At 49.0% G+C, this 26,857-nt stretch overlaps 1 protein-coding gene across 2 annotated transcripts in view; it reads right to left on the bottom strand.

The window, feature by feature from the left end:
* RASA1 (RAS p21 protein activator 1) overlaps window positions 1–26,857 on the bottom strand; it is a 98,637-nt gene that overhangs the window by 30,148 nt on the left and 41,632 nt on the right. For both annotated transcript variants that reach the window (XM_073584131.1, XM_073584216.1), the window contains exons 8-11: window positions 18,872–19,022; window positions 13,160–13,238; window positions 11,963–12,083; window positions 9,702–9,858 (exon numbers count right to left, since the gene is read on the bottom strand). In XM_073584131.1, the coding sequence (XP_073440232.1) occupies window positions 9,702–9,858; window positions 11,963–12,083; window positions 13,160–13,238; window positions 18,872–19,022 (508 nt within the window). The remainder of the gene's footprint in view (window positions 1–9,701; window positions 9,859–11,962; window positions 12,084–13,159; window positions 13,239–18,871; window positions 19,023–26,857) is intronic.

Genomic DNA, 26,857 nt, shown 5'->3' with positions numbered 1-26,857 from the left:
ACATAACACCCAGACAGCACGCCTGCTGCCGGGGTGTTATGGTGCCGCCCACGGAGAGGGAAATGTTAGATTTAGGGAGGGTAGTAGAAAGCAGGAGCAGAAGAAGTTCAGTTTTTGAGAGGTTGAGTTTCAGATAGAGAGCGGACATGATGTTGGAGACTGCGGACAGATGTAGTACAGCGGGGGTAAGTCGGGGGATGACGTATATACTGTAGTTGTGTGTCATCAGCATAAAGATGGTACTGAAAGCCAAATCTGCTGATGGTTTGTCCAATTGGGGCCATGTAGAGAGAGGAAAGAAGGGGGCCAAGGACTGAGCCCTGAGGTACCCCGACAGCGAGAGGAAGAGATGACGTGGAGCCAGAGAACAAAACACTGAAGGAGCAGTCAGAAAGATAGGAAGAGAACCAGGAGAGAGTAGTGTCCTTAATGCCCAGTGACTGGAGCCTAGAGAGTAGAAGACGGTGGTCAACAGTGTTGAAAGCTGCAGAAAGGTCGAGAAGAATGAACAGAGAGTGATGACCATTAGGTTTTGCTGTCAGAAGGTCATTGGTCACTTTGATGAGTGCAGTTTCAGTCGAATGTAAGAGGCGGAAGCCGGACTGTGAAGGGTCTAGGAGAGTGGAGAGGTAATGGGTAAGCCGGGAGTAGACTAGGCGCTCCAAAAGTGTAGAGCTGAAGGGGAGATTGGAGACTGGTCTGTAGTTGTTTGTGCAGGATGGGTCGAGAGCGGGTTTCTTTAGTAATGGATTAACGATGGTGTGTTTGAAGGAGGATGGGAAAATGCCCGAGGAGAGGGAGAGATTAAAGATTGTAGTTAGGCGAGTTGTGACGACTGGAGAGAGAGACTGGAGGAGATGTGAGAGAATGGGGTCGGTAGTGCATGTAGTCGGACGAGAAGAAGAGAGGAGTCTGGAGACTTCTTCTGTGATGGGATCAAATGTGGAAAGTGAGCCATGGGAAATGCAGGGAAGGATGGGAGTCACAGCACTTGGTGGTTGGGAGCAGGTTTCCTGACGGATATTATCTATTTTTTCTATAAAGTGGGAGGCCAGGTCATCAGAACAAATGTCTGTGATAGGGTGGTTTCACATTAGCGCTTTTTAAGCGCACGCACGGCCGGGGGTAGCTCCGCCCCCGAGCCGGCTCTCTGCCCGGCGTGCCCGCCCCTTGCTTGTAGCGCCGCCTCCTAGCGCACAGCGGCGCCTGCGATCGGCGCACCCTATCTTTAGCATAGGGTGCGCAGATCGTGCGCAGGCCGTGCGCTAGTTGCGCTTTGACCTGCGCTGCGCACTTATGACGGTGCGCCGTGCGCGCCAAAATCCGAAAAGTTTGATTTTGGCGCGCACGGCGCACCGTCAAAAGTGCGCAGCGCAGGTCAAAGCGCAACTAGCGCACGGCCTGCGCACGATCTGCGCACCCTATGCTAAAGATAGGGTGCGCCGATCGCAGGCGCCGCTGTGCGCTAGGAGGCGGCGCTACAAGCAAGGGGCGGGCACGCCGGGCAGAGAGCCGGCTCGGGGGCGGAGCTACCCCCGGCCGTGCGTGCGCTTAAAAAGCGCTAATGTGAAACCAGCCTTAGGGGCTTGTGCTTTTTGCCTGAGGGAGTGAAAAGTGTCAAAAAGTTTCTTGGGTTTGTTGGCTAGTGAGGAGATCAGAGTGGTGAAGGTGGTCTGTTTGACGAGGTGAATGGCAGCGTTATAGGTTTTTAACATAAATTTGAAGTGGATGAAGTCTTCTGGTGTGCAGGTTTTTCTCCATAGGCGTTCAGCACTCCTAGAGCATCGCTGGAGAAGTTGAGTTTGCGATGTGAGCCAGGGTTGTTTTACTCTGTGTTTGGAAGTTCTGAGGGTGAGGGGCGCTACTTCGTCAAGGATACTTCTAAGCAGGGCTGTGGAGTCGGAGTCGTGGAGTCGGAGCTCATTTTGGTGGAGTCGGAGTCGGAGTTGGAGTCGGTATAAAATGGACCGACTCCGACTCCTAAAATATATAATAAATTGGGTACAGTAATTCAATGCAGGATGTGCTGAATATTTTTTCATAGGAGTTTGGGAAAGTTATGAAATGTCCTATAAATGGCTGTTATATTCCTGATCTAAGGCTACATTCACACACAGCTTTTTTCCTGTGTTTTTTGAGGATACGTTTTTCAGCTGCAAAAGCTGATCATCTTTTTAAAAAACTGCATCACCTGAAAGGTTTTTGAGCTCATAGATAATGTTTTCAATAGCAAAAGCAGATTAGAAATCTGCTCTATCTATCCATTTATCCATATCTGTCTATCCATATCGTATCTGTACCAAAAAGAATGAAAACCGGGTAGTACACCAATATATATTCTGTTCTATCTAAATATCTTGATTATTGGATCATAAAAATGATTAAATGTCTGAGATTCACATTGTACTACAATAAATTTTTCACTTAAATATAAGCAATATGTGTGGGAGTCGGAGTCGGAGTTGTGGTCGGTGTAAGGGAAATTGAGGAGTCGGAGTCGCAGGTTTGGCTTACCGACTCCACAGCCCTGCTTCTAAGAGTGTCGTCGTAGTGGTGAACAGCTAGATCAGGACAGGAAAAAGAGGAGACTGGGGACAGTGATGAGTGTAGGGAGCCTGAAAGTGTCTGAGGGATAGCTTGTAGATTTCTGAATGTGTGGTAGGTAGGAGTGAGCTGGGGTGGGCGAAGATTTGTGAGCATGAAGGAGAGAATGTTGTGGTCAGAGAGTGGAAGCGGTGAGTTATTTAGGTGGGAGATTGAACAGAGCCGGACAAAGACTCAAGGGTGTTACCGTCATTGTGTCTCAGAGGTTGAGAGCTGTGAGAGGCCTAGAGAAGTGGTTAGTGATAGAAGCTGGGATGCAGATGTGGAAGTGGGGCTGTTAATGGGTATGTTGAAGTCTCCCAAGATAAAGGTTGGTAGTTCTGAGGACATGAAGTGCGGCAGCCAGGCAGAAAAGTGGTCAAGGAAGTGGGTGGCTGAGCATGGGGGCTGGTATATGACCGCTACTCTGAGGGAAAGGGGACCGAAGAGCCTGACGGTGTGGACCTCAAAAGAAGGAAATGAGAGTGAAGGAACTGGGGGGGGGGGATGACCTGGAAAGTGCATTGTGGGGACAGGAGTATGCCAACTCCACCACCATGTTTGTTTGTGCAATGTGTTTGGGGAAGATGGGCTGAGGTTTTTCAGGAAGGTGAGGAGTGCATGGGAGCTGTACATGAGAGAGGGAAGTATAGAGGGGCTAATGTGTATGAGTCGTGATGGAGGGGGGATGGGGCGGTGAATGTGGATGGCGAGGGAACACAGGAGGATAGAAATAAAGCACATGGATTAAAGGGGAAAGCAAAGTGTGGGTTACCTGACTCCTGCCATGGAATAACTGCCATGGAATAACTGCCGTTTTGCTTGATGCTTAGCTTCTGTGATGCTTTGCTTATGGAATGCTTGCGTGCTGTACCCCACACTGCATGCTCCCCTTAGGAACTACTAAATATATAGGCCACACTACAGGGTCAGGAGAGAGGGATTGTGGGAGCTGGTTTGGAATAATTTGGCAGCTGGGGCCAGCACACCAGGGGGTGGTTAGAAGATCAAAGGCACTAGATCTGGCAACATCTATATGCTATAGCACCTTCCACCTGATAAGATCTAGAGATGCCTCAGTCACGGAAATAAAGCAGTAAGTATAAAATACAGTGCAGCAAGTGAATTATACTAAAGTTTTAGCAGGCACATTAAAATATGTTGCAAAATGGTAAAGCAGAAGACGACAGACAGCAAGTAGAAGTATGGAGTTGTACCATTAGGATACATTGCAGGAGAAAAGACAGTCAGCAGAGGTGGGGAGTTGTACCATTCAGGCTGCTTGTTAACATTGAATTCATTGGAACAGGACAGATAGGGCTAAAACTTGGCATGAGAGAAGACAGTGCCAGGCTTGAATCGAATCCTGCTTGGAGAAACTCCAAAATGGACGAAATAGAAAACACACGTGGGGAACATCCGTTTTTTTTTTTACACCAAGAGAAACGCGGCCTTACAAATACAATGGTAAATACGCATGGAGGCAAGTTTCCAAGCGTTGATCATGGTGGACGCTACTTGTCGTGAGGAACCGGCATGGGCTAGGATCCAGGATTCATTGGCCAGGTCGTTAAACTTATCACTCTCGAGTTCTGGAGGTAAATGGGCCCCTGAGAGAGGAGTTCTTGGCAGTCCGATAACGGCCAGGGAACGTCGGCGACTAGTTGCACTAGTTTCGCACACCACGCTCTGCGTGGCCAGTCTGGTGCGACGAGAATCACCAGGATATCCTCCGCCTTGATCTTTTCGGTGACCTTTGGGATGAGCGGAAGCGGACGAAAAATATAAGGGAGGCGAAACTGATGCTACTGAAGCACCAGCGCATCTGATCCGATGGCTAATGGGTCTCGGGACAGAGCAACGAATGCCAGAACTATGGCGTTTAGCCTGAAGGCCATGAGATCCACATCCGAAGTACCCCAGGGTTGACAAATGTGCTTAGAAACTTCAGGATGAAGGGACCACTCTCCCAGGGCCAGACCTTGACAGCTGAAAAATCTGTCGCCCAATTCTCTACTCCCAGGATATGAACTGCCGAAATGCCTAAATGGTGTGTCCCCACCACCGCAGAATGTACTTCGAGCATCGCTATTCTGCTCCGTGTAACGTCCGGTTGATTAATGTACGCCACCGCCGTGGCGTTGTCCGACTGGATCCGAATGGGCCGACCGGTCAAAAGTCGATGGAAAAGATTAAGGACCATCCTGATTGCCCGAATCGCGAGGATATTGACCGGGAGACGCGATTCCTGAATGGACCAGCGTCCCTGGGCAGTGTGGGATGGAAAATCGCACCCCATCCTAGGAGACTGGAGTCGGTGGTCACTACCAGCCAGTGAACTGGAAGAAACGACTTTCCTTGACCCAGTGACGATGTTGACGTCCACCACCTGAGAGACCGCCTAATCCGTGGGAACAGGCAAAACCGGTGGTCCAGGGGGGCTGGATTTACGTTCCAAGCCGACGGCAATGCCTGCTGTAGAGGACGGAGATGAATTTTGACAAACTGTATTGCCTTGATCGACGCCACCATTTTCCCCAGGACCTGCATAGTGAACCGCAAGGAGTGGGAGCGGGCAAGAGAAAACTTCCATACTCCCCGGATCAGCATTGAGATCTTTCCTGGAGGGAGAATTACCAGCCCTCAGGGAAGTGTGCACTATCATCCCCAAAAATATTTGCTGGGATGGGGCTGGAGAGGACTTGTCTAGGTTCACTAGCCAACCCAGATGAGAGAGTGTCCACCGTGACACTGTCACTCTCCGCACAGGCCTGCAGAGACGATTCCTTGATGAGGAGGTCGTCTAGGTAGGGTAGAATCACCTCGCCCCGAGAGTGCAGAATGGACATGACAGCAGCCATGACCCTGGTGAACACTCTGGGGGCAAAGTCGAGACCGAAAGGCAAGGCCGTGAACTGAAAAGGTCAGTCTCCGATTGACCTGAGAAGATTGGAATGTTAAGATATGCATCCTTGATATCGACAGACGCGAGGTATTCCTGTTTCCAACGAGGTGATAACAGAACGGAGAGATTCGATTCTGAAATTACGCACTTTGACAAACTTATTTAACAGCTTTAGATCTAGGATGGGGCGCATTGTTCAGATCTTCTTTGGGACTACGAATAGGTTTGAGTAAAACCTTTTGAACCTTTCAGTGTGAGGAACCGGGACGACGACTGCATTGTTGCGGAAAGTGTATATGGCTTGACAAAATGGAACTGCATGCGTCTCTGTCCTCGGAAGACGCGTGTTGGCGGGGAAGACGCGAATTCCATTTTGTATCCGGAGGACACCAGATCTCTGACCCATTGGACCTGAACGACCGCCAGTGGGACTTGTCAAAAGATGAGCAGACGGCTGCCTACCCTGTCCTGTGTCCTCCGGATACCGGAATGAGTCATTTCGCAGAAAACTTGCGGGAAGAGGTACCCTTGGGTCCGGACCAGGAGGGTCTGTTTCTCCAGGAATGTGGGCTAGAATATAGTTTGTGGATCCCTATCCCTGAGCAGGGAAAGGGCCAAGCTCGAGGAAGCGGTTGCGGATGACCAGCTTGAGGTACTGCGAAAAGGCCGGAAACGAACCTGGCGTAGGTTACAAATAGCCCGACTGGGCCTTTGCTAAGGGAGTAATTTCCTTGTTCCTCCAGTAGGATCCGAGATAATTTGTTCAAGTTTATCCCCAAACAAGCGTCCGCTCTGATAAGGCGGGGAGGTTAGAGATTTCTTGGAAGCGGAGTCGGCTCGCCACTCTCGGAGCCCTAGGCCTCTCCTGATAGCAACGGCGTTAGCAGCTGCAAGTGCAACACAGTTAGCCGCATCTAGGGAGGCATGCACAGCATAATCCCCGGCCAATCTGGTAAGCAAGACTGACCACCTAGGGAGGTAGGTTAATGTCTCGACCAGTCTTAGCTAGAGCCTCTGCCCGGGCTACTATAGGCCTGGCCACGAGGTGGCGGCAAGGGAGGGAAGAATGCTGCTCCGGCAGCCTCAAAGACTGACCGAGCAAGATTGTCCGACGGTCAGTGGGGATTCTAATGGACGAGCAGTCAGGCAGAGACAAGAGAGATTTGGAAGCGAGCAGTGATATGGGTGGATCCACTGCGGGGGACTCAGTCCACTCCTTTCTTAGAGTAGGTGCAAAAGGGTACCTGGCTTCCAGCAGCTTTTGCCCTGGGAATCGCTTGTCCGGGCAACTTCTATGGCTACTTTCACACTTGCGTTGCACAGACCTGCGTCAGTCTGCGCACGGCCGCCGCTAAGGTCCGCTCCCTGCCGCGCCTTCTCCTGTTAGCTCCGCCTATGGGCGCATGACGCTGGATGCGACCTGTGCACCTTATCTTTAGCATTGGGTATGCAGGCCGTGCGCAGGTATGCGTTTTCCGGCACATGCGCCGACCTGCGCCAAACTCACCATGTTGCATTTTGGTGCGCTTGGCGCACCGTCAAAAGGACGCATGCCCCAGAAAAGGCATACCTGCGCACGGCCTGCGTATCCAATGTTAAAGATAGGGTGCGCAGGTCGCATGCAGCGTCATGCGCCCATAGGGGGAGCTAACAGGAGGAGGTGCGGCAGGGGGCGGAGCTTAGCGGCGGCCGTGCGCAGACCGACGCAGGTCTATGCAACGCAAGTGTCAAAGTAGCCTATGCCTCTGAACAATGTCCGTAAACTCAGGGTGGTTGGCAAAAATTCTTGTGAGGACATTTGGTCCTACTGAAAGACATGGTGTGATCCGGACTGCTGCGTCTACTCTCAGGACTTTATTAACCATATCAATGAGAGAATCTAGAGACTCCTGGTACTCTAGCGAGTCCGGGTCTACGGTCATATCAGACTCATATCCTGAGTCGTGCTAGCAGCAAACCCCTGGTGATGGGAAGCATGAAGCAGAGACCGAGGACGCCGAGGCACAAGTGTCTGGGGGGACGTTTTCTAGAAGATTGCCTATCTTCTGCCGCAGTCCGGCCCGTCTGGAAGACTCTCGTGAGGCAGAAGGATCTATAGCCTTGTCCAGAGAGGCCATGTACAGTACCAGAGACGTGGCCCATCAGGGTGGACTAGGCCCACTAGGGTCGGCATTAGCAGGGGGCTCCTGTACGCATAAGGGGTCGCAGGATGCACAGATTGCCTTACGATGTCTGCGTGGTAGCACATTGCATGCGGTACATGAGACATACACCACTGTGTTTTATCAGTCTTCTTAGATGTCTTTGAATGAGACATATTGCCCATATTTTCATGCTGCTTAGAGGCTGCTGCAGGGAAAGGGTTAAGCGCTGTGTACCAGCTTACCCAGGGTCTGACTCCGTGCCCCAGAGAAGGTAGTCTGCGTGGATGTGAAATCATGTAGTCACACTGTGCATATGATATGATGGAATCCCCAGGCCTGTATGACGCAGGTGCGAAAGTGGGGGATCTAAGAACAAGACTGGGCTTCTCGTGAGACGAGAAGCGCCAGCAGAAGAGGGCAGAGTCAGGGCCAGAGGGCAGGATGTGGCCGCAGCGGTGCTCGCTCAGAGCGAGAGGCGCCTAAAAAGTGGGCGGAGCCACCGGGTGGGCAGAGCTTGGCCTATCCCGGACAGAAGCCGGGGGCTAAATTTTCAGTATCGCGGAAATGGCGACAGCAGCGTGACGGTCAGTAGCCCTTGGTGCACATAACTCCCTGGGAACCCGGACATATGAAAGGACCATCGGAGGAGCCCCTCTCTCCCCCTGCCGACCGCAGGTGCTACGCTGCTGAGAGGGGATGTAGCAGAGCCGGGTGCGTGAAGCAGGGCCGGGTGGTCAATGTAGTAGGCCCAGATTGTGCCAAGGGCAGCATCCACCAGCGCCTGGTTGTGGGCCGCACAGATCCTCCTCAATCCACCTTCCCTTTGATAGTGAGGTGGAGAGGTCTCGATCACCTCCAGTCACCATCCACTTTCAGGCAGTGGTGGTGCAGTGGGGCCGCACGGACGTCTCATGAAGCCTCTGCATTTGTTACCTGAGGTAATATTTCTTGCCAGGATTGGTGAGGTAGGGCACATCCGGCTGACGAACCTGGCTCCAGAAGGGGGTACTTGGGGGCAACACCCCATGTTCCCATCTGTTGCTGATGTGGGGAGAGAGGACCCATTGAAGGGATCCATCGCCCCTAAGGAGAGCCCAGGCCGGCGTTGAGGTTGCAGGAGGGGATACGGGAAGACGACACTCCACGTGCCCGCCTGTTGCTGATTTTGGGAGATCAGGACCTTGAAAGGCCCCGTCGCCCCTTCAATCCGTAGGAAAAAAAAAAGGTAAAAATGTAAAAATTAAAACAATAATGTCAGGGTCTGAAGCCAGACCCTAGTGCCTCCTACAGACACTAAGCAAGAACTGGTTCAGGATAGAGCCAGCAGAGGGTGTATACTGTGGAGGAGGAGTCAATTTCTTTGTGTATTTGCTTAGTGTCCTCCTAGTGGCAGCAGCATAACACCCATGGTCCTGTGTCCCCCAATGAGGCGAAGGAAAAAGTCTTTTTTTTAGATCTGATCATTTTTAATTTAAACTTTTCAAATGGAGCAGATTGCCACTGTATATTGGTTTTATCATCAGTGTTGAGGACACAAGTTTGTGGTATTTTCTAATATATCAGTATATCAGCTATTAATTGACTGTAAAATGTCTGATTGCCAATTAATAGTTTCTGTAAATGAGTTGTTCACGGGATAAAGGCTATCATAATAAAAAGGAAAGGTTAAGAATGACAAAGTGAATGGCACAAAGTACAGCAGAGCCATGGATATTCCTTGTGTTCCCCAATGGTGGCTTTGTCCTGTACTTCAGTAATATGGCTGCTGATTAAACATGCCAGGAATACTGAAGTTGGAGGCATACAATCCAGTAAGGCCCATAAATGTCTGTGTGCCATGTTATGTCTCCATACAGCTCAGAGCTTGCAGAGAGATGTATCATGGCCTTGTGAGTCTCGTTTATTACTGGATTTAGGACTTCTATTCCCTGAAGCAGGAGACTCTCCGGTTACTTCAGTTGGTATGGCAGCTCTAATGGCAATGACTAAGAAAAAATCAAGAGCAAATTGTACCCAACTAAATCCTAGGAGTAGGAGAACATAAAACACATTCGATTGGAAGGTCTCACCTGCCAAACAGACTGTCATGGACGACATAGACAGAACACACACTTAAATCAATTAATCCTTTGGGCTTTGTTGCACGCTTTTCACTTTCAAAAAAAATAAGCTGGGCATCATTACCCTCTAAGATAAAATACAGGTTCTTCCACCGTTTGCCTTTACCTGCAAAGAAAAAACACACAAGACATTAGGAAACGAGTTGCGATATTCTTCGAACATTACTTGTTAGACACAAGCCCTCTGCTCCAGGGATTGGCCTGGTTAGCGGCTATGCCTGGGGCTTGGTAATAATCACTAGTCAAAGTGCTCATCTGTTCCCAACAGACGACTATAAGGCATCACTATATAAAACTACAGGATAGAATGTGCAAAGGTGTACCACAAGAACCGAGACAATAATGTGGCCTATCCTCTGTGATTGTGAAGCCGCGCTCCAACAGGGAGCCAACACTAGCTCTTGTTGTTTGATAGCCATGTTGCCGGCAGGAGCAGGGCTTCCTAATCACAGATGATAGACCAATTTTGCTCATTTTGACCCAAGTTACCTGGGTTCTCAAACCTAATGGGCTTCGAGAAGAGTAATTTTCTCCCTCCATTTTTGGAGTTAGCCAGACATATTTGCTGTGGGACTACACACTGAATAGGAATAATTGAGCTACTCCACCCTGTGTTTTATTGTCTCGCTTCTCGCTGTACCCCAGAGCACATATTCCCATATTTTGTGATACCCCAGTGCACAAATTCAAGTCATTTATATAAGTCATAGAGGTGTCCGTCTTATCTGCCTGATTGTAGGCTGGCTGTTTCATTAGGTATTATTGCACCTGTGCAGTTGCCATTTTACTTGGGTCCGCTGCACCCTGATAGTGCATTTGTATTGAGGCCTGTCTATACAGGTAAGCATCTCTGCCTGTTTTTGTTTTTTTCTCAAATATCGGAGGATTTTTTCCTCTGTTCTGTGGTTTCCTATTTGTGGAGGTGCCAGGGGGCTTTCATTGTCTCTATGGTTTATCTGCTGGCTGAACTACAGGATAAAGGATGACTTACTGACTTGCCAAGGACCCCCACAGATCCTGATAAGGGATAATATCCAATTTGTAATAGAGACCTTAAGGGCCCGTTACACACAGCGATCTCGCTGGCGAGATTGCTGATTTTGTGACACATCAGTGATCTCTCCTTAGAAACCCGATGTTTACCCTAGATACCAGCGTGCACTGCAGGCAGGGCGGGAGGTGGAGGCAGAGTGGCGCAGAGACCTGAGTAGCTCTGCTATCTGCTACTCCAGTCTGTCAGACCGGAGTAGCAGATAGCAGAGCTACGCCGGTCTGTCTGTGCGCCGCTCTGCCTCCACCTTCCGCCCTGCCTGCAGTGCACGCTGGTATCTAGGGTAAACATCAGGTTTCTAAGGGCCCCGCAACCCTTAGAAACCCGATGTTTACGTTGGTAACCTGGTCGTGATCGCTGGAGGGGCTGTCTATGTGACAGCTAACAATGTCCCAGCGATCCCATCCACGTCGGATCGTTGGTGGGATCGTTATGTGTAACGGTACCTACTGACACAGCAGCAGTTCAATATGTCACTGACTGTTGTTGTCAGAGATCCGGCTGTACGTGGAGATTACAGATCTAATAATATGATCAACGCTTTCATTTCAGAGCGGCTGAGAAAATCTAAAAGTTGAAATGAGACTGCTTTCCATGAGGAACAGGCTCCAGTTCATGTCTACACTAGTTTTGTATTTAAAAAAAGTGTAGTAAGAAGAGATCAATGTAAAAGATCTAAAACCCATTCTCCTAAATTACTGCAATTACAGCAAGACAGAACCGGCAGAACATTAATTACCCGGCCGAGCAAGGCTTGCACTTCATAGCATGTTCTCATCTGTACCAACTAAAACAGCAGCAAGTATAAAAGTGTCTAAGTCCAGAGAAAGCAAACAACGGCTTTTACATCACACAACAGTGCGGCCCACTGACTGCTGCCCAAGAGCACACAGCCAACCCGTATACACAGCCCATGTACAGTGATATGTATACCTCCTGCACCAAGAGCTTCAGGGAGTTCATGTGCCACTGCATAGTGTCTGATCTCCTCCAGAGCCTATAGCAGAAAATGGCTGCATGGCACAGGGTACAATCTGCAAAGTCACACAAATTGCATAGCCTGTAAAGAGCTGGGACACTACCTGGTGCCTACATTAGGATATATGTTTTGGCCACATGCAGCAGCACTGTAAAAACCCATTCTGCCCAATACACTCACTCTTCTTGAGCAGATGGCCTCTTTTCACAATGTTTTTGTAAAAGGCATCCTTGGTTTTTCGCCTGATTGTGTTGTAGATTTCCTTCCCGTCCACAAGATCATTTAGCACTTGCTCTTGATGCTGGGAAAGAAGCATAAGAAATAAACCAACTGTAACTGTCCATATTAGCTATAAAGGTAATGGAAACCATCATAACTTTCTGCGAGTCCAAAATACTGACCAATGACAGAGAAAAATAAAAATAGTGAGGAGCGAGTCTACTCGTCACTCGAGATTTCCCGAGCATGCTCGGGTGATCTCATAGTATTTGGATGTGCTCGGAGATTTTGTTTCTGTCGCCGTAGCTGCATGATTTGCGGCTGCTAGCCAGCCTGAACACATTCAGGGATTGCCTGCTTGTTAGGAAATCCCCACATGTATTAAAGTTGACTAGCAGCCACAAATCATGCAGCTACGGCAACAGAAGCTAAATCTCCGAGCACATCCAAATACTCGATCACCAGAGTATGCTCGGGAAATCTAGAGTATACTCGCTCATCACTATACATTAAGGCTAGTGATTTATTCTTGTAATGACCCATAGGTTAAGGGACAACAAGATAATGTCCCCAAAAACTGGTATTGAATGGAGCAGAGGAGCGCACATTAAACATCTATGGGCATAAAGAACCCCCCCTACACAAGTACAGTGCTTCACCCTTATTCACAGACAATGAGAAGAGCAGAGGCCGCCTAAGGGATCACTAGCCCTATTGTCAGCGATAACTTTCGATTCTAAGAATAATCCTTTTCTCACTCCGAAGGCAATAATGGAAAATTGGATGAAATTATTCACTTCTAGTGTCATGTATCTGCCACTATCCTGCAGCTTTTCAAGAAGGAAATAAAATATTAAGTAAATATAAAGACAAAATACAAAGCATATTAAACTTATGCGGCATTCTATTTATTGAAAGTAGTCTATAAACTTATAAACTGTTTGATTCTGCTTAAAAAGAGATGTATGGTAGAAAAAAAAACAAAAAACTGGTTATATACACAGTATATAATTCTATTCTACACCACATTTTCTAGATGCTGCCACATGTACAATAGTATGATCCAATGGCCAGGCTTCAAAACCCATGCACTAATGTTAGCATATGGTTTGCCAATTAGAGTCAAGAATGAAATGTATCATATTTGGTAACCTTTACCTGCACAGGAACGGGATCTTTAAGAAAATAGCCCTCCACAATCTGCTCATTCCTGTAGTGTTCTATGATATCATCAATTCTGTTTGAGACAAGAAAAGTCTAATATAAGTATCCAATGTCCATAATTAAAAATTTTCTCCAGCAATTACCCATCCTGGGCAAAAACCTGCAGCAAGTCATACATATGATATAACACACGGACCGACCAGCACAATGTATGGTGTCCATACGCCCAGGAAAAGCTTGTCAGGCGATTGGTGAGATCATGCTTCAAGGTGACAGGACACAGCAGTGACCAGCGTGATAAGGTCTCTTTCACACATCAGTTTTTTGCCATCAGTCACAATCCGTCATTTGTTAAAAAAACGGATCCAGCAACTGATGCTGCTGAATCTGTTTTTTTTTCTCATAGACTTGTATTAATCGACGGCTTGTGACGGATGGCTGCACGTTTCATCCGCCGTCCGACGGATCCGTCAGAAAATCTTTGTCCGTCGGCCGGAGACGACGGACAAAGGAACGCTTTTTGTGTACATCGTAAAGTCGGACAGCGACGGATCCAGCGCCATCCGTCGTTGGCTATAATGGAAGCACATGGGTGCAGGATCCGTCGCTGTCCGTCAAAAGACGGAATCCGGCAACGGATTCCGTGTTTTTTAAACTGAGCATGCCCGGAATAATTTCTATTCCTTTAATTTAACCCCCACAGCTGCATTTTCCAGTCTGGCACATAAAAATTCTCTCTCTCTCTAGTCTCATGGTAACGCTTACTTCTTTTTAGGAGTTTGTAAACATTATCTGTTTTCAGTGTGCCAGGGGCGGACCTACCGCCGTTTCAACTGGTGCATTGCACCGGGGCCCTTACAGGCAGGGGCGTACACTGCCCGGGGCCCGGCTTTCTGCTGCTTCAGTAGATCGGTGCCGCCGGCACTGTATTAGATGTGTACAAGTGCCGGCTGGCATCCCCATATTGCAGACACTGCAGGCTGTGTGCCGTATCTGCTGACCTAACATCACCTGCGCGCCTCTTGCACTGCCAGGGAGGTGGTCAGCAGAGCCAGGGGGCCGGGCAAGAGGTATGTGACAGGGCTCGCCTTCATCTAATTCCTGCTTTCTGCGTGACTGCCCGCTGTGTGAAGGCATCTCCTCCTGATCTCAGAGTCTTGTGTCAGCGATACTTTGAGGCATGGTGTCATGAGTTTTTGCTGCAGCTTGATCAGGTCAGCTGTCAGTGGTTCCATATTCACCAGAAACGCATGAACGTTCCAGAGCAGCTACAGTGTATACATAATCATACACTGACTGCCCCTGAGCCTTGTTCCAGCACATCTCACATTATATACCATATATAGTGCTATACATTATATGTGATGTTCTGTATGCAGGCCCAGGTCAGTTGTTTTCAAACTGTGTTCTGCCGTCCATTCGTTGGTCCCGTTGGTGTTTAAGTCCAACCCACTCCCCACAAAACACGATTCGGGCATATAAGTGGATGGGGCTTTTAATAGTATAGATTGAATATATAGACTATAATAGTGCTGACAGAGCGAACGTGTGCTCTGACAAGCATCATTTTGGGGTGTATGCTGCTGTTGCACGGAAAAAACCCCACAAGAAACACCTCCTTCCTCTCACCCTCAATGAGGCAAGGTATTCTGAAGCTTCAGCGTCCAAGTGATAGGGCACATGACATCACTGCAACAAGCCAAGTCACGTGTACGCCGACGTCAGCTGCTGGCCAGCAGCGTGTATTGCGGCACACGGACCTGACAAGTTTATGTGCTGCAACACACTTCAGCTCGATGTGCATCCGAGGACACCACATATCCAGTTGAAGTAGGGGCTAGTGTCGCCGGGCTTCTCATCTGTGGGCCCCGGGCCACTGATATGGAATGGCACTCGTGCTGAGGTGATGGCGCGCGTGCCCCATGTTTGCCACCACTGATATAACATATACCTATCACATATTCTCCTATATACTGTATGTAATATATTGTGTGCACAGACATCAGATGTTATATAGGATACAGGGTCGGTCACCGATATATCATATAGCAGTCATATATTTTCCTGTCTATTTGTAACCAGGTCTACTACACAGAAAGGATATAACTGTATGTCACTTATATTCTGCATTAAAGAAGTCTCCAATTACCCCCCCTCCACTGATTCTGTGTAAATGTTAATGTACTGTAGTGAGACTGTACTAATATGTTCAACTAGCATCTTCTCCAATGTCCAGCACCATTCTGCTCCTCTTCTGAGTGACGTCATCACTCTTCAGACGTTACAGCTCACTTTATGCTTTATGTGACTTGGAAGTCTCTTTTACAATGTAAGCCTATGAACCCTTGTTATGAGCCTCATTCTTACACTCGACACTTATATTGTAAAAGTCACTTCCAGGTCATGAGAAGAGGTGTAAAACGGTGCTGGTCCAAGAGAAGGTAGCAGTAGGTGAGTATATTAATCAAATGACATACACTACACTAACATTTACTCAGAGTCAGATGAGTGCAATTTGATAAAAAAAATCGGATTACACTTGGCCGAATGTTAAGCTATGAGACAGCTGACATAGGCGATTATTTTCTCAAAACAATTTGCAGCATTCTGCGATTGCATCCGAGAATCGTATCGCATGCACCCATATAAGTCAATGGATGCATATGAAACATCGCACTGCACTCAGATATCACCTAAGTGCAGTGCAATTAGCACGGATGCTGGAAATGGAGGAGATGGAAAAATTAATTTCTTCGTCTCCTTCGCACCTGTTCTTCGATTCTCTGATGTGAGAGGATCGGAGCACAAAGCACTCTCACGCATCGGATGTGACACGCTAATGCGACTTCAGCTTAGGGCTCATACTCACATGCGAGAAACTCGGACAAGTCTCGCACATCAATACCCGGCACTGCCGACATCACTCTGATCGGAGTTGTATGTATTTCTATGTAGCTGAACGCTCTGATCCAAGTGCCAGTGGCAGCACCAGGTATTGATGTGCGAGACTCGTCCGATTTTCTCGCATGTGAGTATGAGCCCATAGAGAGAAAAAAGTCAATATAAGGCTTCTTTAGGTAGACTGTTTTGTCTATTTTACAATAGATGCAAGAATATATTAAAGGGAACCTGTCACCAGTTTTGTCATATATCAACTAAAACTATCACCTTATTCAGCTGCATTCCATAAATGGTTATATAACCCCCTGACTGCCCCTGTATACCACCCGAAAACACAAGATTTCTCCCATGAATGTGGATGATGCAAGGGGAAAGGCAAGCAGCAGATGAGGGAGGGATGGAAAGGCCTGACGCCACACCCATTGTGCCAGTCCAGCCCGATTACCATACAGAGCGGGAGAACTTAAAAAGGTTTTTGAATGTATATAGTGGAAGTCAGAGGGTTATATAAGCATTTTTGGAATGCAGCACAGGCGCTCAATAAGGTGATAGTTTTAGGTGATATATGACAAAACTGGTGACAGGTTCCCTTTAAACTATTCTAAAGACAACATGCAATTTGCCAGCCGCATTCTGTTTGTTTTCAACACGCTTTTCACAGCTCAAATTTCTGTAGTTCTTCTATCATTGCAGATTGCTGAATTGTGATAGAGCGCTGTGCACACACTGTCAGCAAAGTATGAATTTGCATAGTACTGGTCACATACAGACTAGAGTCTCAGACACCTCTCTCAGTGGCACTCCAGTAGAAGTGAATGACCACAACTATCCCATCATTATTTTGGCTTTATCTTTTTACTCTCTTTATGAAGTAGCCATAGGTAAATACAAAAAGATGGGCTGCTGCTCATAGGCCACTTCTGTGTGCTTGCCCCCTAGGCCAAAATTTGCCAGCCACTGAGAGGCTCTATCTACACTGAGATTTTTTGCACCTTCTTACACTTGCATACAGATCGGGTCACTGTCAGTGGGGTCATCGGGCTCCTGCTGTATAAGATACTCTGTGAGGGTTCCTGCTGTATATAGGGGGCTCTGTGAGTGCTCCGAGTCCTACTGTATATATTGAGGCTCTGAGTGCTCCTGCTGTATATAGGGGGCTCTGTAGGGGAACCTGCTGTATATAGGGGGCTCTGTAGGGGAACCTACTGTATATAGGGAGCTCTGTGAGGGCTCCTATTGTATATAGGGAGCTCTGTGAGGGCTCCTGCTGTATATAGGGGGCTCTGTGGGGGAACCTGCTGTATATAGGGGGCTCTGTAGGGGAACCTGCTGTATATAGGGGGCTCTGTAGGGGAACCTGCTGTATATAGGGAGCTCTGTGAGGGCTCCTACTGTATATAGGGAGCTCTGTGAGGGCTCCTGCTGTATATAGGGGGCTCTGTGGGGGAACCTGCTGTATATAGGGGGCTCTGTAGGGGAACCTGCTGTATATAGGGGGCTCTGTAGGGGAACCTGCTGTATATAGGGAGCTCTGTGAGGGCTCCTGCTGTATATAGGGGGCTCTGTGAGGGCTCCTGCTGTATATAGGGGCTTTGTGAGAACTCCTGCTGTATATAGGGAGCTCTGTGAGGGCTTACAGTGTATATAGGAGGCTATGTAATAGCTCATGCTGTACATCTGGAAACTATGTGGGTGCTCATACTGTATATAGGAGGCTATGTGGGGGCACATATTGCATATAGGGAGAGCTGTGTGGGGGCTCTCCCTTTAGTATGCCTTTTACAGGATACTGTTGCATGGAATAGTGCAGTCTACTACACTATGCCATACTATTATTTGTGGTATACCAGACATATAATGTAATATACAGTAATATAAACATGGTCGGGCTCTGGCGATTCCAGCATTAATCAGGTAACCACTAGGAGGCACTTTTGCACACTTGCGGTCATGTGCCAACTAGAGCGTCAGCCATGTCTGCAGTGTTCTATTCACTGACAGCGGACAGTAGTTGTCACCTGACTGCAAGTCTGACTGCACTGGAACCAAATCTTAACCATGGCAGTGATAATGAGGGAAATCTGGCTTGTTGCTCGGAGCCAGATTGCTCTCATCATAAGCAGCATGCTGGGCAGGGAGGGGGCCCAGACACATTTCTCGCACAGGGGCCCAAAGCTGTCAGTGTCCGCCACTAAAAAATCACAGAAAAAAATATACGATCAAATAAAGTCCAAAGACAAAAAATTATTTGAAAATATGAAAAATAATTTTATTAAATATACAGGAAAAATGGGAATTGTGTCAGGATGACCATAAGGGCAAATATTCAGCCTATGTGCCCTTATGGTCATCCTGACACAATTCCAATTTTTCCTGTATATTCAATAAAATTATTTTTCATATTTTCAAATAATTTTTTGTCTTTGGACTTTATTTGATCGTATATTTTTTTCTGTGATTTTTGGGTCTTTTTGCGATTGTCCTCTAATTTCCATATGTAAACCCACCTTCAAGATTGTCTTTTAGTGTCTTTTATTGGTTTAATGGGTTTCTTTTCCGTGATATGGTTATAGTGTCCGCCACTGCAGTGTGCGCCAATAAAAGATGTGATTTGGATTTTGAGATGGCAGACACGGCATGCATCACATACCATTCAGCTTCTCTTTTTTTAATTCCTTTAACACGCATGATGCTATGGACCCCAAAAATGTTTGGCCACGTATTACAAACGCTTATCGTGTAAATCCGTGTTTCGATTATGCGAGAATGTTTGCACCTCAAAAAACCAACATGAGAATCTGTTACCTGTAATAGTACCGACCTCCCATCATAAACTGATTGTTCGGTGTTGGGCAGATCTTAAATCGCTGAATATTCTCGTTTGTGCGGAAATATAACGAATAATCTCCAGGAGTATTGTCCGATGGCCTCACCAAGAAGCTGCTGATTTGTCCAACTGAAATATCAAAAAGCACAATTAGTTCAGGTTTAGAATAAACTAAAAAGCCAGTAGAACAGTACAGCAAATGTACAAACAATAAGCAGAAAATCTCTAGTATGCCTGTCACACAATGCCTCGGGACTTTGGGCATTTCCAGGTCCCTAGAACTAGGGGCGCCCTAGTCTATGCTTGTCCCCTGGATTAATTCTGAATGTGAAGATGCCAGGTTCATGTGCCTTGCTATGCACCTATATCAACCCTAATCTGTCCTAATCGGTGGGAAGCCTAAGTGCATAGGTTTACACTAACCAAACAAATAAGGAAAGATGGACAGGGATAAATAAAAAACAACAATCATACAAAATAGGGATTTTTGTGTACTCACCGTAAAATCCTTTTCTCCGACCCAATCATTGGGGGGACACAGACAGTGGGTGTTATGCTGCTGCCACTAGGAGGACACTAAGTAAACCAGAAAAAAGTTAGCTCCTCCCCTGCAGTATACACCCTCTTGCTGGCTGGGATTTCTCCAGTTCGGTGAAAAAAGCAGTAGGAGCATAAACAGTCAACAATAACCATAACCATGTCAAAGCCTAAGAATGCTACAGTGAGCCAATAGGCTAAACAGGGTGGGTGCTGTGTGCCCAAATGATTGGCTCGGAGAAAAGGGTTTTACGGTGAGTACACAAAAATCCCTATTTCTCCTACGCCTCACTGGGGGACACAGACAGTGGGACGTCCTAAAGCAGTCCCTGGGTGGGGTGCATACATCTGCTAATTCCCCATGTACCACTGAGGTACTGCCGATTGCTGGCTGCGTCTGCTGAGAGCTGCATCCGCAGAGGCCTGAGAATGAATTAAGCAATGTTTGTAAAGGTATGCAGGCTGGACCAAGTCGCAGCCTTGTGGACAGGCCTGAGAATGAATTTGGTAACATTTTGTAAAAAGTATGCAGACTGGACCAAGCCGCAGCCTTGCAGGCCTGTTGCCGAATGGCCGAAGAGGCGCCCACTGACGGGGTACAGTGCGCCTTAATCCCCGCTTGGACAGTCGCGTTCCTGACACAGAAAGGATTCATAAAATCGCCAAGCGAATCCTCTTGGCTAGCGTGGTTTTAATGCAGCTAGACCCTTCCTATGCCCCTCTGGAAGCATAAACAGGGCATCTGACTTGTGGAAGGGAGCCGTCTGTGAGCTGTACCGTCTCAGCGCCCTAACCACATCCAGGGTGTGGAGGGCCTTCTCAATGCGATGGACTGGCGCCAGACAAAAGTAAGGCAAAACAATTTCCTCGTTGAGATGGAAAGAGGAGATGACCTTGGGCAGGAAGGACGGGAACGTCCTGAGAACTACCTTGTCCTGATGAAAATTCAGGAACGGAGAACGGCAGGAAAGGGCTGCTAATTACGAAACTCGCCTGACTGACGTAATTGCCAGTAGAAGACCACCTTCCAAGAGAGGACGGACAGTGACACGTCCTGCAGCGGTTCGAAAGGAGCCTCTTGTAAGGCCCCAAGAACCAAGTTAAAGTCACATGATTCCAGTGGCTTTCTATAATGAGGCGCCACATGGGAAACTCCAGAATGAGCGTCTTGAACTGAAGTTTGGTGGCAATTATGCGTTGGAAAAGAACTGACAAGACCGAACTTTGGCCCTTGAGCGAGCTAAGCGCGAGGCTTGATTTCAATTCAGATTGAAGGAATTCCAATATGGCTGGAATGAAAAAACACCAGAGGTGATCGACCATGATCCTTGCACCGCGAAAAGGTTTTGCCAGGTGCGGTGATAGATGCGCATGGACACAGGCTTCCTAGCATTAATCATGGTGGAAATCACGTTGTGAGACAACTAAACCTGTGGTAAAAACCAGGATTCAACGGCCACGCCATCAAAGACAGGACCTCGGAGTTCTGGAGGAAACTCGGGCCCTGCGAAAGTAGATCCATGCGATCTGGAAGTCGCCAGGAGACATCGGCGACCAGTTGTATTAGTTCTGCATACCATGCTCGGCGCGGCCAATCTGGCGTGACTAGGATCACTGGTACTCCCTCCGCTCTGATCTACTTGATGACCCTCGGAAGCAAGGAAAGAGGGGGGAAGATGTATGAACCGGAACCGGTGCCGGTGCCATGGCGTCAGCTTCAATGGCACATGGATCGCGCGATCGGGCAACGAACCTTGTTGCTTAGTCTTGAGGCCATGAGATCCACATCCGGAATCCCCCAACAATGACAAATCTGCTGAAAGACTTCTGGATGAAGGGACCACTCTCCCGAGGCGATGCCGTGGCGACTGAGAAAATCTGCCGTCCAATTTTCTACTCGGCCCAATGGAGGATGCGACTCACCTCGTGCATGGCCAACATGCTACGGATACCTCCCTGGCAGTTGACATACGCTACAGCTGTGGCGTTGTTGGATTGGATCTTGATGGGGTGATCCGCGAGGAGATGGTGGAAACTCTGTAGAGCTAATCTGATCGCTCGTATTTCCAAAATGTTGACGGGGAGACGTGACTCTTGTGTCGACCTGCGACCCTTGCGCCGTGTGGTGACAAAAGACCGCACCCCAGTTGAGATGATTGGTGTCGGTGGTTACTACCAGCCAATTTACTGGGAGAAAATACTTCCCCCGATTCAGGGAGGACCTCAGTGTCCACCACCTGAGGGCTTGCCTGACCCACAGGGACAGAAGGATCCGACGAACCAGGGAAAACGGGTTCATGTTCCAAGCTAACAGCAACGCATGTTGTAAGGAACAGAGGTGGAACTGTGCCAATGGAACTGCTTCCATCGCTGCCACCATCTTTCCGAGAACTCCCATGCAGAAATGAATAGAGCACGAAACCGGTGGTTAAAGAGTCCGCGCTGCCTGTAGTAAGGCTTGGGCCCTTTCTGGAGGGAGAATGACCAACTCGAAGGAAGTGTCCAAGATCATTCCTGAAAAGGACGAGAAAGTGTATCACTGTTATGTCCACGGATTCCTCGCAGGCTGGAAGGGACGGGCCCTTGATGAGCAGGTCGTCCAGTCGCCCAGATGCGGTAACACCGCCACTCCCCGCAAGTGGAGAATGGTCATGACAGCCGCCATGACCTTAATAAAGAGTCCGACGGGCAAGTCAAGGAAACTGGAAGTGTTGCTCGTGAATTGCAAAAAAAAAAAGCTGGAAATACTGGTGAGACGGGCAGATCCGGAATGTGAAAAGTAAGCGTCTTTGACGTCGATGGATGCTAGGAACTTTTCCTTTTTCCATGGAAGTGACAACTGACCGGAGTATTCCATTCGGAGTCGCCGTACTTCGACAAACTGAAGAACAGTTTGAGATCCAGAATGAGTCGGATCGCCCCGTCTTTTTTGGGAACCACAAAAACATTGATTTTTGTGATAACTCACCGTAAAATCCTTTTCTCCGAGACGCTCATTGGTGAACACAGATACTGTGGGTGTATGCTTCTGCCGTTAGGAGGCTGACACTAAGTGAAAAAAAGAGGTTAGCTCCTCCTCCGTCGTATACACCCTCGCCCCTATTGCGGGCGGAACTCAGTTTGGTGCCAAAGCAGTAGGAGGACAACAAAATCAGCCTTAATACAGGTACAACATGTCCAGAAAAGGACCACCCTTATATCACATAAATAAATGCGTATTAACTAAATAAAAACAGAGCCAACTGGCTAATAGGGTGGGTGCTGTGTCCCCCAATGAGCGTCTCAGAGAAAAGGATTTTACGGTGAGTTATCACAAAAATCCTCATTGGGGGACACAGATACTGTGGGATGTCCTAAAGCAGTCCCTGGGTGGGAGATTGACTCACCGATCCAAGCTACATGCACCTCGTTTAAATGGTGCGCCACCGCTGCTTGGAGAATCCTTCTACCCAGGCTCGCATCCGCCGAGGCCTGAGCATGGATATTATAATGTTTGGCAAATGTGTGCAGGCTGGACCATGTTGCTGCCTTGCAAACCTGTTCGGTCGAAGCCTGGTGCCGAAGCACCCAAGAGGCGCCCACTGCCCGGGTAGAGTGCGCTCTGATCCCTGCTGGAATCGGCGTGCCTCTAATGCGGTAGGACTCCTGAATAGTCAAACGAATCCATCTGGCTATGGTCGATTTTGAGGCAGCGAGTCCCTTCCTGCGCCCTTCGGGGAGCACGAACAGCCTCTCCGTCTAACGAAAGGGTGCCGTCCGCGACACGTACCTCCGGAGGGCTCTTACCAGGTCTAACGTGTGAAGAGCCCTTTCCACGCGGTGCACCGGTGCTGGACAAAATGAAGGCAAAACAACATCTTCATTAATGTGACAAGAGGATACGACTTTCGGCAGAAAAGGAGGGGCTGGTCTGAGCACCTCCTTATCCTTATGGAAAGTGAGGAACGGAGCTCGACAGGATAGGGCCGCCAGCTCTGAAGCCCGCCTGATGGAAGTGATGGCCACTAGGAACACCACTTTCCTGGAAAGGTACCTCAAAGAGATATCCTGAAGCGGTTCGAATGGAGCTTCCTGCAGAACACTTAGGACCATGTTAAGGTCCCAGGCGTCCATAGGCGCCTTATAGGAAGGTACCAAGTGGGAGACTCCCTGAATGAAAAAGTCTTCACTTGCAAATTGGTAGCAATTCTGCGCTGGAACATGACAGATAAGGCCGATATCTGTCTCCTGAGGGAACTTGGGGCAAAGCCCGAGTCTAATGCTCTATTGACTGAGCTATCCGGGCTCTCTAAGCCCGACTGGAGAAAAGCCAAGATGTTGGGGATCGAGAATCTCAGCGGAGAAACACCGTGGCCTCGATACCAAGCAAAGAACACCTTCCAGGTGTGGTGGTAAATTCGTGCTGAAGCAGGCTTCCGGGCGCTAATCATTGTAGCGACCACCTCGCTCCCGAAGCCAGCCTGGGTTAGAATCCAAGATTCAATGGCCATGCCGACAAACACAGGGTCCCTGAGTTCGGGTGGCAAATCGGCCCTTGAGACAGTAGATCTGGGCGCTCTGGCAGGCGCCAAGGAACGTCAGCGAGCAGCGACGGGGCCAGTCTGGGGCCAGCAGAATCGCCAGCACCCCTTCCGTCTTGATCTTTTTGATGACTCTCGGAAGTAGTGGCAGTGGGGGAAATAGATATGGGAGATATGGGAAGCAAAACTGGTTCCATGGCAGAACCAACGCGTCCACCGCGAATGCCTGCGGGTCCCTGGCCTGAGCGACATATGCTGGCACCTTGGCATTCACTCTGGAAGCCATCAGGTCCACATCCGGAGCTCCCCACAGTTGACAAATCTGCTGAAAAACTTCGGGATGTAGAGGCCACTCTCCGGATGCAAGACCCTGTTGGCTGAGAAAGTCTGCCGCCCAATTTTCCACGCCCCGGAATGCGGACAGCCGAAATCACCAAGTGGTTTGCTTCGGCCCACTGAAGAACGAGCCCCACCTCGCGCATGATTGCTCTGCTGCGGGTGCCCCCTTCATGATTTATGTAAGCCACCGCCATGGCGTTGTCCGAATGAATCCGGACGGGGCGGCCTGTTAGAAAGTGATGAGACTTCTGCAGAGCCAGCCGAATAGCTCGTATCTCCAATAAGTTGATCGGGAGGCATGCCTCCTGTGGCGACCACCATTCCTGGGTTGTGTGGTGGCGAAACACTGCTCCCCCACCGAGGAGACTGGCGTCGGTTGTCATTACCAGCCAATGATCTGGGGGGGAAAGGTTTCCCCTGGGCCAGAGAGGAACTGGCTATCCACTATCTGAGCGACTGCCTGATTTGAGAGGACAGTCGGCACCGCCGATCGAGCGTGAAAGGATTCTTGTCCCAGGCTGACAAGAGGGCGTGCTGCAGGGGGCGAAGGTGGAACTGGGCGACAGGTAACACTTCCATCGCTGCCACCATTTTCCCTAGAATCCTCATCCCGGATCAGATGGTATGAGGGACTGGTTGGCGAAGTGTCCGGACTCCCTTCCGGAGAGCTAGCGCCTTTTCCTGAGGGAGAATTACCAACCCTCGGCAAGTGTCGAAGATCCTTCCTAGGAAGGAGATCCTCTGAGCTGGCACAAGGGATGACTTCTTTGCATTGCCAACCATCCTAAGCGGGCAAGAGTATCTAGCGTGATGTTGAGCTTTTCCTCGCGTGCCCGTATTGATGGGCCCTTGACCAAGAGGTCGTTCAGATAAGGCAAGATGACTATGCCCCGAGAATGCAGTGTGGCCATGACAACTGCCATAACCTTTGTGAACACTCTGGGAACCGTGGCTAGCCCGAAGGGTAGCGCTACGAAATGTTGATCGCCGATGGTGAAGCGTAGAAACCTCTGATGAGGAGGAAAAATGGGAATATGCAGATATGCGTCCTGGATGCCTATTGAGGCCAAGTATTTTCACTGCTCCATGGCTGATATGACTGAACGGAGAGACTCCATCCGGAAATGTCTGATCCTGATGAATTTGTTCAGAAGCTTCAGGTCCAAAACAGGCCTGACAGACCTGTCCTTTTGGGGACCGCAAAAAAAGTGGGAATAGAACCCCTGAGCTCTTTCATGTTCCGGCACTGGAACAAGGACTCCGTTGTGCTGGAGCGATTTGATGGCTCCCAATAGAGCCCTTGCCTGGGTATCCACCCTGGGAAGCCGGGAAAAAAAAAACGTCTTGGAGGATATCTGACAAATCCTATCTTGTAACCTGAGGCCACCAATTCCTTTCCCCATGCGTCGTGAGCGACATTGACCCAGACGTGGTGAAACCAGAGTAGGCGGCCGCCCACCTTGCCGGTGTCGTCTGGTAAAGGCCTCGAGTCATTTGGCCGACGATCTTTGGGATCTGGATCCCCTCGATCTGGGCTGCTGAGTATGCTTTCTCCCCAATGGGTTGGCTCTATATGAGACCTGCCGCTCCCTATCGTGGTTGGGGCGGCCTGAGGCGGCGGAATTGGCAGCTGTAGTCCACCCGGGGTTGCGAAAGGCCCGAAATGTGCCTGAAAAAATGGGTGACGAAAAAGCGTTTTGACCTTTTGTTGAGGGAGAAACCCGCTCTTTCCTCCTGTGGAGTCAGAGATAAGTTGATCCAACTCCTCCCCAAATAGGTGGCCGCACTGCTAAGGCAGGGAAGTCAAGGACTTCTTAGAAGTAGAATCGGCTCGCCATGTCCTTCACCATAGGGCTCTTCTGATAAAAATTGCATTGGGGCAGCAAGTGCCGAGCAATTTGTCTGCATCCAAAGACACATTGATTACATAGTCTCCGGCCATCACCATCTGAACTGTGACCTCCGAAATCTCTGCAGGTAGATCCTGCTCCTGCGCGACCTTGTTTAATGTTTCTGACCATGATATCATAGCCTTGGCTACCCAAGTTGCTGTGAATGAGGGAGCGAGCGCTGACCCTGACGCCTCATATACTGAGCGAGCTAAGCTCTCTCTAAGGCGATTCGTGGGATCCTTTATTGAGGAAACACTAGGGACGGATAGCAGGGTCTTAGTGGCTAGGCGCAAAACCGGAGGATCCACCATCAGTGATTCCATCCCTTTTTTACGGAGGTTCGGAGCAAACGGATATCTTGTTTCAAGTGACGCTGGAGTATCCAGGTCAAGGGGCTCGTCTGAGTCGCAATCTGAGGTCTGCTCGCTATCAACCACTGGTGACGGGGAGCGAGAAGCAGAACTTACAGTTGCCAAGGCACCGGATGGACTGGGCGACACAGTGTGGATTTGTTTCCCTCGGGTCTGCCTGGAGTGACAGCGGCCCCTGCAGGCCGGAGGCTCGTGAGGTGGAGGTCCTCTCTAAGGCCGGCGAGCCACTGTCCTTGCCCCCACCTGAGGCATGAACTGAGACAGTGATAGGGCCCACTCGGGGGGCTTGGCACATTGGTCGCGGT

This window comes from Dendrobates tinctorius, unplaced genomic scaffold, assembly GCF_039654945.1.
Source record: "Dendrobates tinctorius isolate UK_male_01 unplaced genomic scaffold, ASM3965494v1 ptg000003l, whole genome shotgun sequence".
NCBI lineage: Eukaryota > Metazoa > Chordata > Amphibia > Anura > Dendrobatidae > Dendrobates > Dendrobates tinctorius.
This window is presented reverse-complemented; position numbering and strand designations above follow the sequence as displayed.